The sequence below is a fragment of the Mustela erminea genome, chromosome 6, assembly GCF_009829155.1.
Source record: "Mustela erminea isolate mMusErm1 chromosome 6, mMusErm1.Pri, whole genome shotgun sequence".
In the NCBI taxonomy this organism is placed as follows: Eukaryota; Metazoa; Chordata; class Mammalia; order Carnivora; family Mustelidae; genus Mustela; species Mustela erminea.
Genome location: NC_045619.1, coordinates 127230909 through 127243556, shown reverse-complemented (window position 1 = coordinate 127243556; position 12648 = coordinate 127230909). Strand labels below are relative to the sequence as shown.

The 12648-nt window shown below is 39.9% G+C and overlaps 1 protein-coding gene across 1 annotated transcript in view; it reads left to right on the top strand.

The window, feature by feature from the left end:
- The window catches only part of LOC116593626, a 90769-nt gene extending 80682 nt beyond the window's left edge, over nt 1-10087 (top strand). Inside the window, exons 7-8 of the mRNA XM_032347894.1 lie at nt 81-158; nt 9886-10087. Of these exons, the coding sequence (XP_032203785.1) occupies nt 81-158; nt 9886-9889 (82 nt within the window). The 3' untranslated portion in view covers nt 9890-10087. The remainder of the gene's footprint in view (nt 1-80; nt 159-9885) is intronic.
- The last annotated feature ends 2561 nt before the right edge of the window (nt 10088-12648 follow it).

The following is a 12648-nucleotide window of genomic DNA, read 5'->3' as shown; positions in this document are numbered from 1 at the left end:
TGGGGCCTGGCAAGAAAGCTCTTCCACGAGAGCTCCACACAGAACAGTGACTGACGGGCCTCACTGAATCTGTTTTTTAGGAAGTCTGTGTGTAACCCCGACAGACGGAATCAGCACCGAAGGAGGCAAAGCAAAAGTGGAGAGACCCAGGGAGTACGGTAAGGAGAAGTCATAACATAGAAGTTCGCTATTAGCTCCAGCAGCAGCAAAAGAGGCAAATGGTAGCTGAGATGCCCTAATAGTGGTTACCCCTAACCAAGTAATGACATCCAAGGTGAAGTTTACAAGAGACTGAGGCCATTAGAAGAAAATATTAGAACACTATTTACATTTCTTTATCTCATTGCTTCTTCATTTTTACTATTTACGCACATTAAAAAAAAATACATATATTGAAGCACCTGGATGGCTCAGTCAGTCGAGCATCTCTCTCTTGGTTTTGGTTCAGGTCTTGATCTGAGGGTTGTGAGATCAAGCTCTAGGTCAGGCTCCAGGCTAAGTGCGGAGAGTCTGCTTGGGCTTTTTTCCCTCTTCCTCTCCCTCCCCCTCTGCCCCTCCCCCTGCTTGCTCAAGGGAGCGCTTGCTCTCTCTCTCTCTCTCTCTCTCTCAAATAAATAAATTAAAAAAAATTTTTTTTGGTAAATGCATGTATTGGGGAAAGCACGTTCAAATGTTTGCACTGATGAATTCAAAAATAATTTTGAATTATTATTCAAAACACTTGTGGCCACTGCAAAAATGTATACAGAGCAGCAGTCACCCAGTCCTGCAGGGACAGCCACCAGAGTGATGTGGCATCCTGAAAATGCTCCTTTTTGCCATGAAGCCCAGAGTAAGGGCTGCTGTCTGACCTTCTTCTCTCCCTGTACTTCCTCACATTAAATCCCCACTAACGAGTCACCCCAAGTGTGTCCCTGGAAAAATGCCCAACCACCAGACAGAGGCCAATTTTGATCTGTGCTGCCATGAGGACAACTGCCTTTTATGTCCAGAGACGGAGGAAGGGAAGATCAGAGCCACAAGTCTTTGGAAGGGTGACTCAAATGATCACAGAGAGTGTGCAAACCGTCCTCAGACGCTGTCAGGGAGAGGAGGGATTTGGAATCAAGGCTAGCATCCCACTGACAGGCCTTAAAAATTGCACCTTTTCTGTGATTCATTCTCTTTTGGAAGCATGCCTCCAATGTGGTTAACTTGAGTATTTTAAATTGAACTTCTAGCTTGCTATGCAGTGGAGTTCCCTAGGGATCATTTAACATTAAACATGTAAAAACATAAAGAAATTTCAAGGAAAGGTCTTTGAAAGTAATCAAACTTGCATAGATTTTCATCAAATTCCTAACTACTCTATAAGTCTGGTAGCTGGAAAATTTTTTTCCAAGAGAGAAAAATCCCAGAAAAAGCTGTAATAAAGAAATGACAAGAAATCCACTAAGAAATAAAAAGAGGAGAAATTTCCAAACCAAAATATTGAAAGAATTTTAATGATTGGGTTCAGTAACATTAAGCAAAAACAAAACAATTGTAAACATAAGGTAACATAGTATTTTATACCTTTCGTGCTCTAAATTCTATAATCATAACTGCTAAAGGTAGAGTTCTTGAGCATGGTGGACTAGATTAGTGGGTGTTTAGTCATACTTTCCATATTCTATACATGTGAAAACACGCTATGTTTCCTCATAAATGATTTTTCTTGCAAAAGGAGAAAATACAGCAGTAGTGTTTGGTTTGGAGACAGTATCTCTTTGTTGGTTCTATTTTTCCCAACTAAAAATGTCTTAATATGTTAAAATATTGCAAATTGCTATTATTATACAATTCATGACACCTTCTTTCCAAAAGACCCATCCAACCTCCAAAAATTTGGCCAGGTTGCTTCCAAACACCTCTAAGCTCTGGTTAAGTGCCCATTTCTATTCAGCAAGGCTGTGGACAAACACAAAGCAAAATTGATGATGGTCTCTGGGCTGGAAGAGCTTGCACTCTAGCAGGGGAGGCAAAACATGCTCATAAATAATTATAACACAAAATCAAATATGCTGTAGACTGCAAAAATTACATGAATGAAATGTGGAAGGATATCAAAAAGGGAATACTCACTCCTAGAGGGGTGTGTGTTGGGGGTGGGGGCGAGTATCAGGACGATTTCGAAGAAAGGTGCATTTGATCCACACATTAAAGAATACGTCTGATACAGGAAGTCAAAAGAGGGTGAGGAAGGGGAAGAGGCTGAGAAGGTGGGGGAAGGTAGGGACGAGAGGTGGGGAACTAGGATGGGGGAGGGGTGGGAGGGTAGAGAGAGGGGAATCCAAAAGAATCAAACTTTCTAAGACAAAAAAAATAGAAAAACTTGGAACCCAGTGAAAAAACAAGAGATAGGACAGAGTTTTAACTTCAAGGTAGTTAGAGGCAAGTGAAGGAACAGGTCATAAAGAAGAATAGGTTGGTTGGCTAAAAGGCTAAAGGTTAAAACAGCTTCTCTTACCTTTGCCTATTTTCTTCTTCCAGCCCTATTTGTCCTCACCCCATTTTTGAGCTCCAATAAACTACTGATTTTATTTGTTTATTTCTCTGAGTCCCTTCTCTGGACTAAGAGCTCCCTGAGGGTAAGGCTAGTGTCCTCTTCCTCTGTGTAGCCACAAAGTCCAATGTGGAGATTGGCGCATGGGTGGGATGAGTGAATGCCGTCATCTCTGTGAAGGAGCAATCTGGTTATGTTCAAGATTTTGCAATGAAAGATGAGGTCTCAGCATTAACAAGGGCGTGACACAGGACAGTAGCTCAGCATGCCTTCTGGGCAGTCAAGCAGACCTGGGTTAGGGTCCACCTCTACCATTCTTGCCATCTGAGGGAGACTCTCCATAAATATTTCCCTGATGAACACGCATGACTCTTACCTATAAAATGATTATAATAGCCGTACCTCACAAGGTTGCTGGGAGGATTAAATCAGCTAATGTGTGCTGGACCCTGAGAACTTGCCTGGGCTATAGTAAGTTTTTTATTTATGTAAGCTATGTAAGTTATCTTATTAACATTAAATAAAGCTTGCCAATGACAGTTGGAAGGCTGCTCAGGATGTCACCATGACATTGGCTTTATGTTTCAAAGCACAGAGGCTGAGTAATAACTTTTATTTTGGAGTCTAAAATAAGACCAACATGATTCTTTTTCTGGGGTGGAGATATATAAATACACACACATATATGTGTATATATATATATATCTTTGACATATGATACACATCCAGAAGAATGCAAAAACATTGAAATGTACAGAGTAATGTATGATTATGTAGGAACTATGCTGGCAACCAATGTCTAAGATATAAAATGAAATATTGGTTGCTCCTTTGAAGTTCACAGGTTGTCCCTTGCTAACTGAAACCCTCTTTCTCTTTTTAGCGGTAACCACTGCCCTGATTCTGATGGTGATTCCGTCTTTGCGCTCATAGTTTTTCTTTATAATTTCATCCCCTCTGAAGTACAGTTTCTCCTATTTTTCAATTGTATATCAGTTAAGAATATACTGTATACATTCTTCTGTGCTCTGCTTCTTTTGATCAGTATAGTGTTTGTAAGATACTTCCCCCAAAACAAGCTCTGATTTTTTTTACGTTGTTGTAAGAATTTCAGTGTACTAATGTACATACCACAATTGATTCATCCTGTTAATGGTTATGGCTATTTTACTCTTAATGGACACTGGGTTCATTTACAGTTTAAGACTATTATCAAAATTCTGCCTAGAACATTTTGTGCATGTCTTCGGATATACAAATGCATGTATTTCTCTAGGGATATACCCAGGAGTGGGATTGCTATATCATGAGTTATGTGTAGCTCCAATTTAATTAGAAAATGCAAACTGGATTCCAAAGTAATTATATTAATTTCTGCTCCCACCACTAGTACATGAGAGCTCTCATTCCTCCACATCCCAGCCAACACTTTTTTTTTTTTTTTTCTCTCCAACACTTGTTTTTATCAGATTTTTTATTTTGCCATTCTTGGTGTGTGTGACATTAGCTTTCTGCTTGATTTAGCTGGTACTTCCTGATCATTAGTGGACTTAAACATCTTTGCTTATTCTTATTAGTTTTTGTATTTCCTTCTGGTGAAGTGCTTGTTCAAGTCTTTTGCTCATTTTTTAATTGGGTTGTCTGCCTTTTTCTGATTGACTGGTGGATACAAGTTCTTTGTGGATTATGTGTTGCAAATATCTCATTCTGTGGCTTGTATTTTCACACTCTTTAAAATAGTGTCTTTTCATAAGTTCAATTACTTTAATGTTATTATACTCTTTTCTCTTCCTATGATATTTTAAAATACTTCCCAATGTCCTGGAGATATTTATAAATACATAAACACTTTATATTTTTTTCTTTCACGTTTAAGTTTACAACCCACTTGGAGTTGATTTTTGTATATGGTGTGAGGAAGGGGTCCAGTTTCATTCTGTTCTCATTTAGATACCTAATCATCTTGGCATCATTTAATGAGAAGACAGTCATTTCCCCATTTGTTTTGGAACATTTCCTTTGTCATATATCATATCAATATAAACATGACTCTGTCTTAGGTATCCCTATTCTCTTCCCTGGCTCTATTTACGTGTAACAATACCACAAAGTCATGATTGCTGTAGCTTCACAAGTTTTAATATTTGGCAGAATAAATTCTCCCTTGTTATTCTACTCCAAGAGTGTCTCAAATATTCTTGGGATTTTCTTTATTTCTTTATAAAATTTAATATCAGCTGGTCAATATGAAAATTCAGACTATTGAGATTTTTATCAGAAGTACATTGAATATCTAGTTTGATTTGGGAAAGGTTTGAATTCTTGTTATATTAACTCTTTTAATCCATATACATGGCATATCACCACATTGATTTAGATCTTCCTTAGTTTCTCCCATTGAAGTTTTATAATTTTTATGAAGCATTTGTGCATTCTTTCCTAGATTTTTTTCACTAAGGTGAAACCTTTTTTTCCCCTCTTTACTGTGAATTATCAACTCATTTATAATAGCATCCATTTTTTGGGTCTAGCTGTTTTTCAGATATCATATTAGCACTTCAAATGTACTATGTTGTAATCCTCACAACACCCTTTTTAGGAACTCCTATTGTTATACTCATTTCATTTATGAACATACTGATGTTCATTAATACTTCACCCAAGTTCTTACAGTTAATAATTATCCAAGCCAGAATTTGAACTCAGGCCTGAGTCCCAAATCATGCTATGCCACCTCAGTGGGAGACTTGCCCTCAAGGAAGTGAATGATAGACTTTGGTGGGGACAAGGCAGGAAAGATTGGTGATGTGGGACACTGGCCAAGAAGGGTATAAGGCAGGGAAGGATCCCAAGCACTCAGGAAACTGAAGCAAGATGTTGAGGTGAGTGATGGTGGGAGAGCACATAAAGTAGGGAGGTGCTGAAAACAAACATCTCCCCAGTGACCATTTTTCTTAAGGCAAAGAGGAGTCAAATAGCCTGGGAACTGTTAGGTGTCAGGTTTGCCTTAGTGACATCACTCCTGGACACACAGAGGCCATTTTACTAGCTAATGTTACTCACTTGCTATTTCTAAACTGAGTTTTTTAAAAAATTAATTAATTTATTTTTTAAGTTAACATATAATGTATTATTTGCCCCAGGGGTACAGGTCTGTGAATTGTCAGGCTTACACACTTCACAGCACTCACCATAGCACGTATCCTCCCCAATGTCCATAACCCAGCCATCCTATCCCTACCTTCCCACTCCCCAGCAACCCTCAGTTTGTTTTGTGTGATTAATAGTCTCTTATGTAAACTGTGTTTTACTACCCAATTTCCCAGTCTCTTTCAACTGGTACCTTTCATTCGGATTTTTGCCTGAACATATTTCTTCTAATGCTTATGGCTGTTTGCTCAAGCCAATTTTGAGGCTAATTTTGGGAAAACACATCTATTTTGAGTACATAGGACATATGAGAACATTCTTTTCTCCTATAGAAGATTTTATGAACAAAAATTATTTGACATAGTTCCTAACCATGGATATGCATTTTTAAATATAGTTAAGAGTGCAACTGGCCAAGAACTCTAAGAAAGCAGGATAAGAGTACAGATGGTCCAAGATTCTTAATGTCTGCTCCTAGAGTTCAAAATGATGCTATTTAATGGTGTTGATGAGCCTGCCTCTTGAATTCCTCAGAAAATGCATGTTGTGTTGCAGCTGATTTTGAAGAGAGATATCTGTGCTAGGTGAGCAGCCATTAAGTGCAGCTTTGGAATAATTGGCCTTCCTCCATTGTTCAGTTTATAATAGCTGCAATAACTCAGACTGCTAAAATAGATCCAATTATGTAGAAAATATTAAAGAAACAGAAAGCTTTTCCTTAGCTACCATACCTTGCCTAGAACATAAGCAAGGATTTTTTTTTCTTTTAGTTTGTGACCATACAGAAATTAAAGGCCCAATATTAAATACAGAAGTCCAGAAATAAAAATACAGAAGAAAACCTCACTTAGCAAGGGCTCAGACAATACTGAAAATAACAAAAGCTAGAGTACAGTGAGATATTGCAAGACTATAAAAACCAGGAAGCTTGATCTGTTTTATTAATTAAAAAATTGGACACAATATTTAGCACAATATAAATTTTTTTCAGAAAATAATTGTGGTACATATTTATATATCTGTGTCTAGTCCAAATATATAAAATTTTAAATGAAAATAAATTAGTGGGGCTCCTGGGTGGCTCAGTATGTTAGATGTCGGCCTCAGCACTCTCCCTCTCCCTCTCCCTCTGCTCCTCCCTGATTCACATGTGTGCTCTCTCTCTCAAAAAAAAAAAAAAAAAAAAGAAAGAAAGAAAGAAAGAAAGAAAAGAAAAAAGAAAAGAAATTAGTAAAATAAATTCATATATGTACATTTTATCCTGTGGTGAATGCATGTTATCTGAGATAAAGTCTAGAAAACAATGTAGTGAAGTTGAGCATTAATGTATTTTGTGAATTACTTAATTGTTTCAAAATAAAGCAAGACTTTTTTCCCTCCATTTTGGTCAATTTTAGTAGCTCCTTTCATGAGCCATTTCTTTTCTTTTCTTTTTTTTAAAGATTTTGTTTATTTATTTGACAGAGATCACAAGTAGGCAGAGAGGCAGGCAGAGAAAGAGAGAGAAGCAGACCCCCCCACTGAGCAGGGAGCCTGATGTGGGGCTCCATCCCAGGACCCTGGGATCATGACCTGAGGCGAAGGCAGAGGCTTATCCCACTGAGCCACCCAGGCGCCCCTCGTGAGCCATTTCTAATCTCATCTGTCATTTGTTCCATTCCTAGTTGTAGAAATTTAGATTCTTGTGATTTCCATAGCTCTTTAAGTTTAAGCTAACCCCATCTTATGATATTTTGCTAAGAATGTTGTAAAAAATAAATTTTTAGGAAATTGGGTAGATACTGTTCTTTAGAGAAATTTGTTGTTCATGGTTATTAGGTCCTCAAGACAGTTTATTAAAAAACAACCAATCAGCCAACCAAACAACCTATTTTTCACAAACTGTTGCTGAAGTTTAGCTCCAGTAAAATTTAAGAGTCTACGTACCATTTCTTACAGTTATATCATGGGAAATTAGTTGTGTTTCAAGCTGAGGTCAGAATTGCATTTTATTCCCATGCTGAGGTGAACTGTGAACATCCTCTTCATCCGTCCCTTCTTCTGTCTGAGGTCAGCCCATGGGGAGAACTTCTCCAACCCAGAACACTTAGGGAGGCCTCTGCAGGCTAGTGTAGGGGCTTGAGTGGGCAGGACTAATGATGAGACTGACAGGAAATGAGGCAGTGAGGCAATGCCTCAGTTCCCTAGGTTTGGGGGAAGAGATGCAGAGATAACTTTCTCCCTAAGTTTGGGGGAAGAGATACAGAGTTTCAGGGCCAATTTCCTGGGTCAAATCTTTCCCTTCACTATTATGACTTGGATCAATGTCTTGTTTCTGATACTCTTCACAAGCAGCAGCTGACCAGAATCCCTTCTCCTTCCCACTCCCTGTTTCCTCCATCCAAGATGGCGTTCCTCCCTAACCATACAAGAACAAGATCAGCCTACCAGGTTCTCCCCTTCAGCCCTCCAGCAAGGACACAAGCTCCTTGAGGAATTCTCAGAGTGTAGAACACTGGTTGTTATTGAGAAACACATGAGTGATAGAGTGAACTGATTCCCTTCTTTCTCTTTGTCCTCTGCACTGCCCCCCCAGAACATGGAAAGGGACATCTGGTCTGCACATATATGTTAACATATATGTTAACAATGAGTTTTGCATATAAAGGGCTAGAGTGAGAGTTCTCATGTCTCATAGGGTGTGGAAAAAAGCTTTCTGGGCCTTTTTTTTCACTAAAGGAGCTAATAGCTACACGTTGCAGGAATGCCTGGAGGATGAGTAAGGTTAATGTGGGTAAGAGTACTTAGCAGAGTGCTTGGCATGCAGTATGTCTTTAATAAATGATCATTTCTTTTCCCCTTATGGGATTTTCGAAGTGTGGTCCAAAGAGGAAAGCAGTTACTTTCATAAAGCCAACAACCCCTTGGCAGGTTCAATTTGAAAATTAGCATACAGTATGTATTCTGCAGATCCCGTTAACGGAGGTTGTCAAATGGGGGTCCACTAAATTAATTACACTTGACATCTTTAACGAGTAAGCACAGATGGCAATTTGTAGTCAATGGTAATCTCAGATCAAACTATTTTAGCATCAAAATTTGACTTATTATGAATTAATCTTCTTACTTTTGAGTTTGATTCTTTGTAGAAATGTTTGCTCATGAATTCACTGACTACCAATAAACCCCCAAAACTAAAGCGTAATTTTTGCAATTGATAATAGGGCAAAAGTAAGCTAATCTTTTTGCCATAAAGGGCATTGTTTTAGGGGGAAAGTTCATAATATGGGAAAAATTATAATATAAATGATGTTGTCAAGTCCTATTTTTCGTGCCATTACTCTTGTTGCAGCAGAAACAAAATGAAACTAACAGTTATAGGGGAAATTCTCATGGGAGTTAGAAGTTCTGGTTTGTATCACTTCTGAGTACATCAATTTTTGTTCACTGCAAAACGGAAAGCCACTGTGAGGGGGCATCATAAACATGGAGCAAGAATGGAATGGGAAGGATCACAAAATGGAACAAAGAAAGCTTTTGATGCCAGGTCCTCTGGGGGTTGAATTCCAGCTCACCACCCAGAAGCTCTATGATGGTGGGCAATTTAAACTCTGAAAATCACAATTTCTTCGTCTGTAAAAGGGGATAATATATGAGGACAGGACTATCATAAGGATTAAGTAGAGCCTAATCTGTGTGCCTTAATGGTTTCTGGCATATAGTAGGTGCTTAATAATGTTTGTTTTAAGATTGATTGATTTCAGAAAGAAAAAGAGAGAGAGTGTGAGTGTGAGTGTGTGTGTGTGTGTGTGTGTGTGTGTGCATGAGCCGGGGGAGAAGCAGAGGCCAAGGGAGAAGCAGGGTCCTCGCTGAGCATGGAGCCCCACGTGGAGCTTGATCCCAGGACCCAGAGATCATGACCTGAATGGAAACCAAGGGTAGGATGCTTAAGCTTAACGGACTGCACCACCCAGGCACCCCAGGTGCTTAGCAATGTTAATTCCTTCCTCCCACTTCCAAAACCTGACCCCTTCCAGATAAAGAAATGTAGATAGCATGCATGGAGTATTTTAATTCACTTTTTAGTACGAACGTATTTCTATAATGCTTGCTATATACTGGGTACTATCCTAAACGCTTCACAAATAACTCATTTAATTCTCATAGCAACCTGTTTTGTGAAAACCCTACTATAATTTCTGAAAAGTGCTATTGTTCTCTCTGTCTTACAGATGAAGAAACTGAGGCGCAGAGAGTGAACAACTTGCCCAATTGGCCCAGCAGATGAGTAGCGGGGCCAGGTTCCAACCCTGGTCATTGGTTTGCATTTCAATTCTACACCTGCTGTTTTTCATAATAACAAAAGAAAATGTTCAACCCATTCTTCATTGTCAGAATTTCATTACCAAGGTTGAAATATAATATAAAAGATATCAAAGGAATGGGCATATATAAAATAATTATTAAAAATAAAATAGTTTTAAATATGCAAAAAAAAAAGTGTACCTTAAGGTGTCTGTGGGGCAAAGGGAGAAAGTGAAGAGAAGAGACAGCGTCATGGCGGAGGTGTAGGGGAGCAAAGGTGTAGGGGAGCAAAGAAAGAGTGCTAAGCCAAGATCAGGACATCATTAACCAAACTCTTCACAACTGAAACTGCTTTCCTACCCTGCAGAGAAGATGTGATTATGGCAGAGCTTTTCCCCAACTTGTAGAAAACTGGACCATGGCCCCTGGCTGCCACGCTTCTCCTGAGTCGTGAGCAGTTCTTTAAAATAAAACGTTCTGTCCTAATGGAGCTCTGATTCTCTGGGGTCATTAACTGAGTTACGGCTGTGTTAAGAGAGAAAACTGCAGAGTTTTGTAGTGGACACTCCCTCTAGGATGAAGGACTGGGCCTTCCGCTGGCAGAAGCCCCTCAGCTGTCAGGCCCCTTTGGGAACTGTGTCACCCTGCCCTTTAGGGCAGATGAGTCCAATGACACACCAGCAGAGTGTGAAAGGACAGTGCCCTGGCTCCAGCTGGCTCCATACTGAAGGACCACCCCAGCATCAAAGCTTCGCAAACTAGCTTCTCCATTTGCCCAATCTCGCTGCTATCCCTTCTCTTCCAGAGAGACTGATTCCAAGGACGCTGATAAGCTGATAAATTACTCTTCGTGGTAGAGTCTATTCCCCAGGAAACACAACTTGCGACTTTCATGCACTGTCCTGTATCTATGTATCTATATCTATCTGTTTGCCTGGTGACCCCAAGTTCCAACCACTGCAGTTCTAGCAGATTTCTCTTCCTTCTACACCAGCGAGACACCATTTTAAGGGAACTGATTAACTTGTCCATATGGACAGGACAGCAGGGGTCCCCTCAGGCTTGGGTCACACTTTGCAATCCTCACTGATAGAGGCATTCAGTGGTTATTTCAGAAGACTGAGACACTTGAAGACATAGACATGATAACCATTGTCCTGACTATCTCTGGGCTGGAATCCCTGGATGCCAAAAAATTATTGATAAAATATGTTCACTAAAGAGAAAGCTAGTTTTATTCCCGAATAATACGAGGACATATAGGGATGGGCTTAGGAAGTAACCTACTTTTTTCTGGTTGATTGGTGTATATGTGTGTGGTTGTTTTTTGTTGTTTTGTTTTAAGTAGCAAAGGCCAATGCAGATTTTACAAACATGTCTTTGAAACAAGGCTGACCAAATTTCAGGCCTGCACATTTCTGTGGGTTCAATGATCAAATGGAGCGCTCCTATTTTAAGAAGTGATTAAGAGCAGCTTTTTTTAGACCCAAAATTTAATCGACATTTTTCTTGCTTTTGCCAATTGTTCTCTGACAAGCGAATTCATTTCCAAGTACATTAGGCTGAATGAGATTCCATGAGGGCCATGAATGTCCTTCCAGATTCTGTCTCAACAAGGGGACAGTGTAGTTATCAGATCAGAAAGCTCTCTTCAGAAGTCACATGTCACAAACCGGCTGGCAAGACTGAAAGCTGGTTGAGGTCCTTCCAGGAAGCTGGCGAGAGGCCATGGCCCAAGAATTCAAACATATGAAACCCTAATCCAGTCTGCTTCTGCTAAGGACAGCCAAAAGACACGAAATCTCTTTTAAAAGTTCAAATTGTTGATCTGTGGAACGGTAGAGCCTTCCCGTACTTCCTGCACTCTGCCCTGTCACTTTTTCCATTTGGATGCTTGTTAAATAAGCAAAAGCACTAATGAAAACTGACACAGTGCCTTTTTGGGCGGAGGCTGGACCAGCGTGAAAGGGCCACGCTCTACCTGGAATAGTTCCCAAGAATAATATAACAGGGTGCGGCAAAGCATAGGAGACATGAAATGCAGTATTCACGTTCAAAACAAATATGAAACAATAGATTGTGACAGATATGAGTTCGTTCCTTGTTCAACTGATCTTAAGAGATCAGTGCATAGAAAACTGACCTTAAGACTGATCAGAGGATGCTCAAAAGTCTTATTTTTTCCATTTAAGAGAAAAATATATATGTGACACGTATTGAAAAAAACTCTAATGCACCAAATTTCTTAAAAATACATATGGGCGTTGATTACCCAGTTTTCTCAGACCCTGTCCCCTTCTTTGCACGTGGTAGGGGGAGAGGGTGGACACTGGATCTCCTCTCCAGTTTCTAAGAGTGACTGACATCAATGGATGGGGAGAGGATCTGGTGGGGAGCTGGTCTAAATGATACACGGGGCTGTTGGAAGGTGGCCTTGCGTTGACCATGGGCATCTCAGTACAAGTCTGTCCCTGCTGAAGAACCCCCCAAATTTTTTCATAGGCTCGAAGCTGCAAGAAACCTGATTGCAGGGATTGGCACCCTCAAAATCTCCCCTAGTAGAAGACTCCACATTTAAAAAAGCTTAAACTTGGGGTGTCTAGGTGGTTCAGCAGGTTATAGCCTCTGCCTTCGGCTCAGGTCGTGATGCCAGGGTCCTGGGGTCAGCCCCGCATCAGACTCTCTGCTCA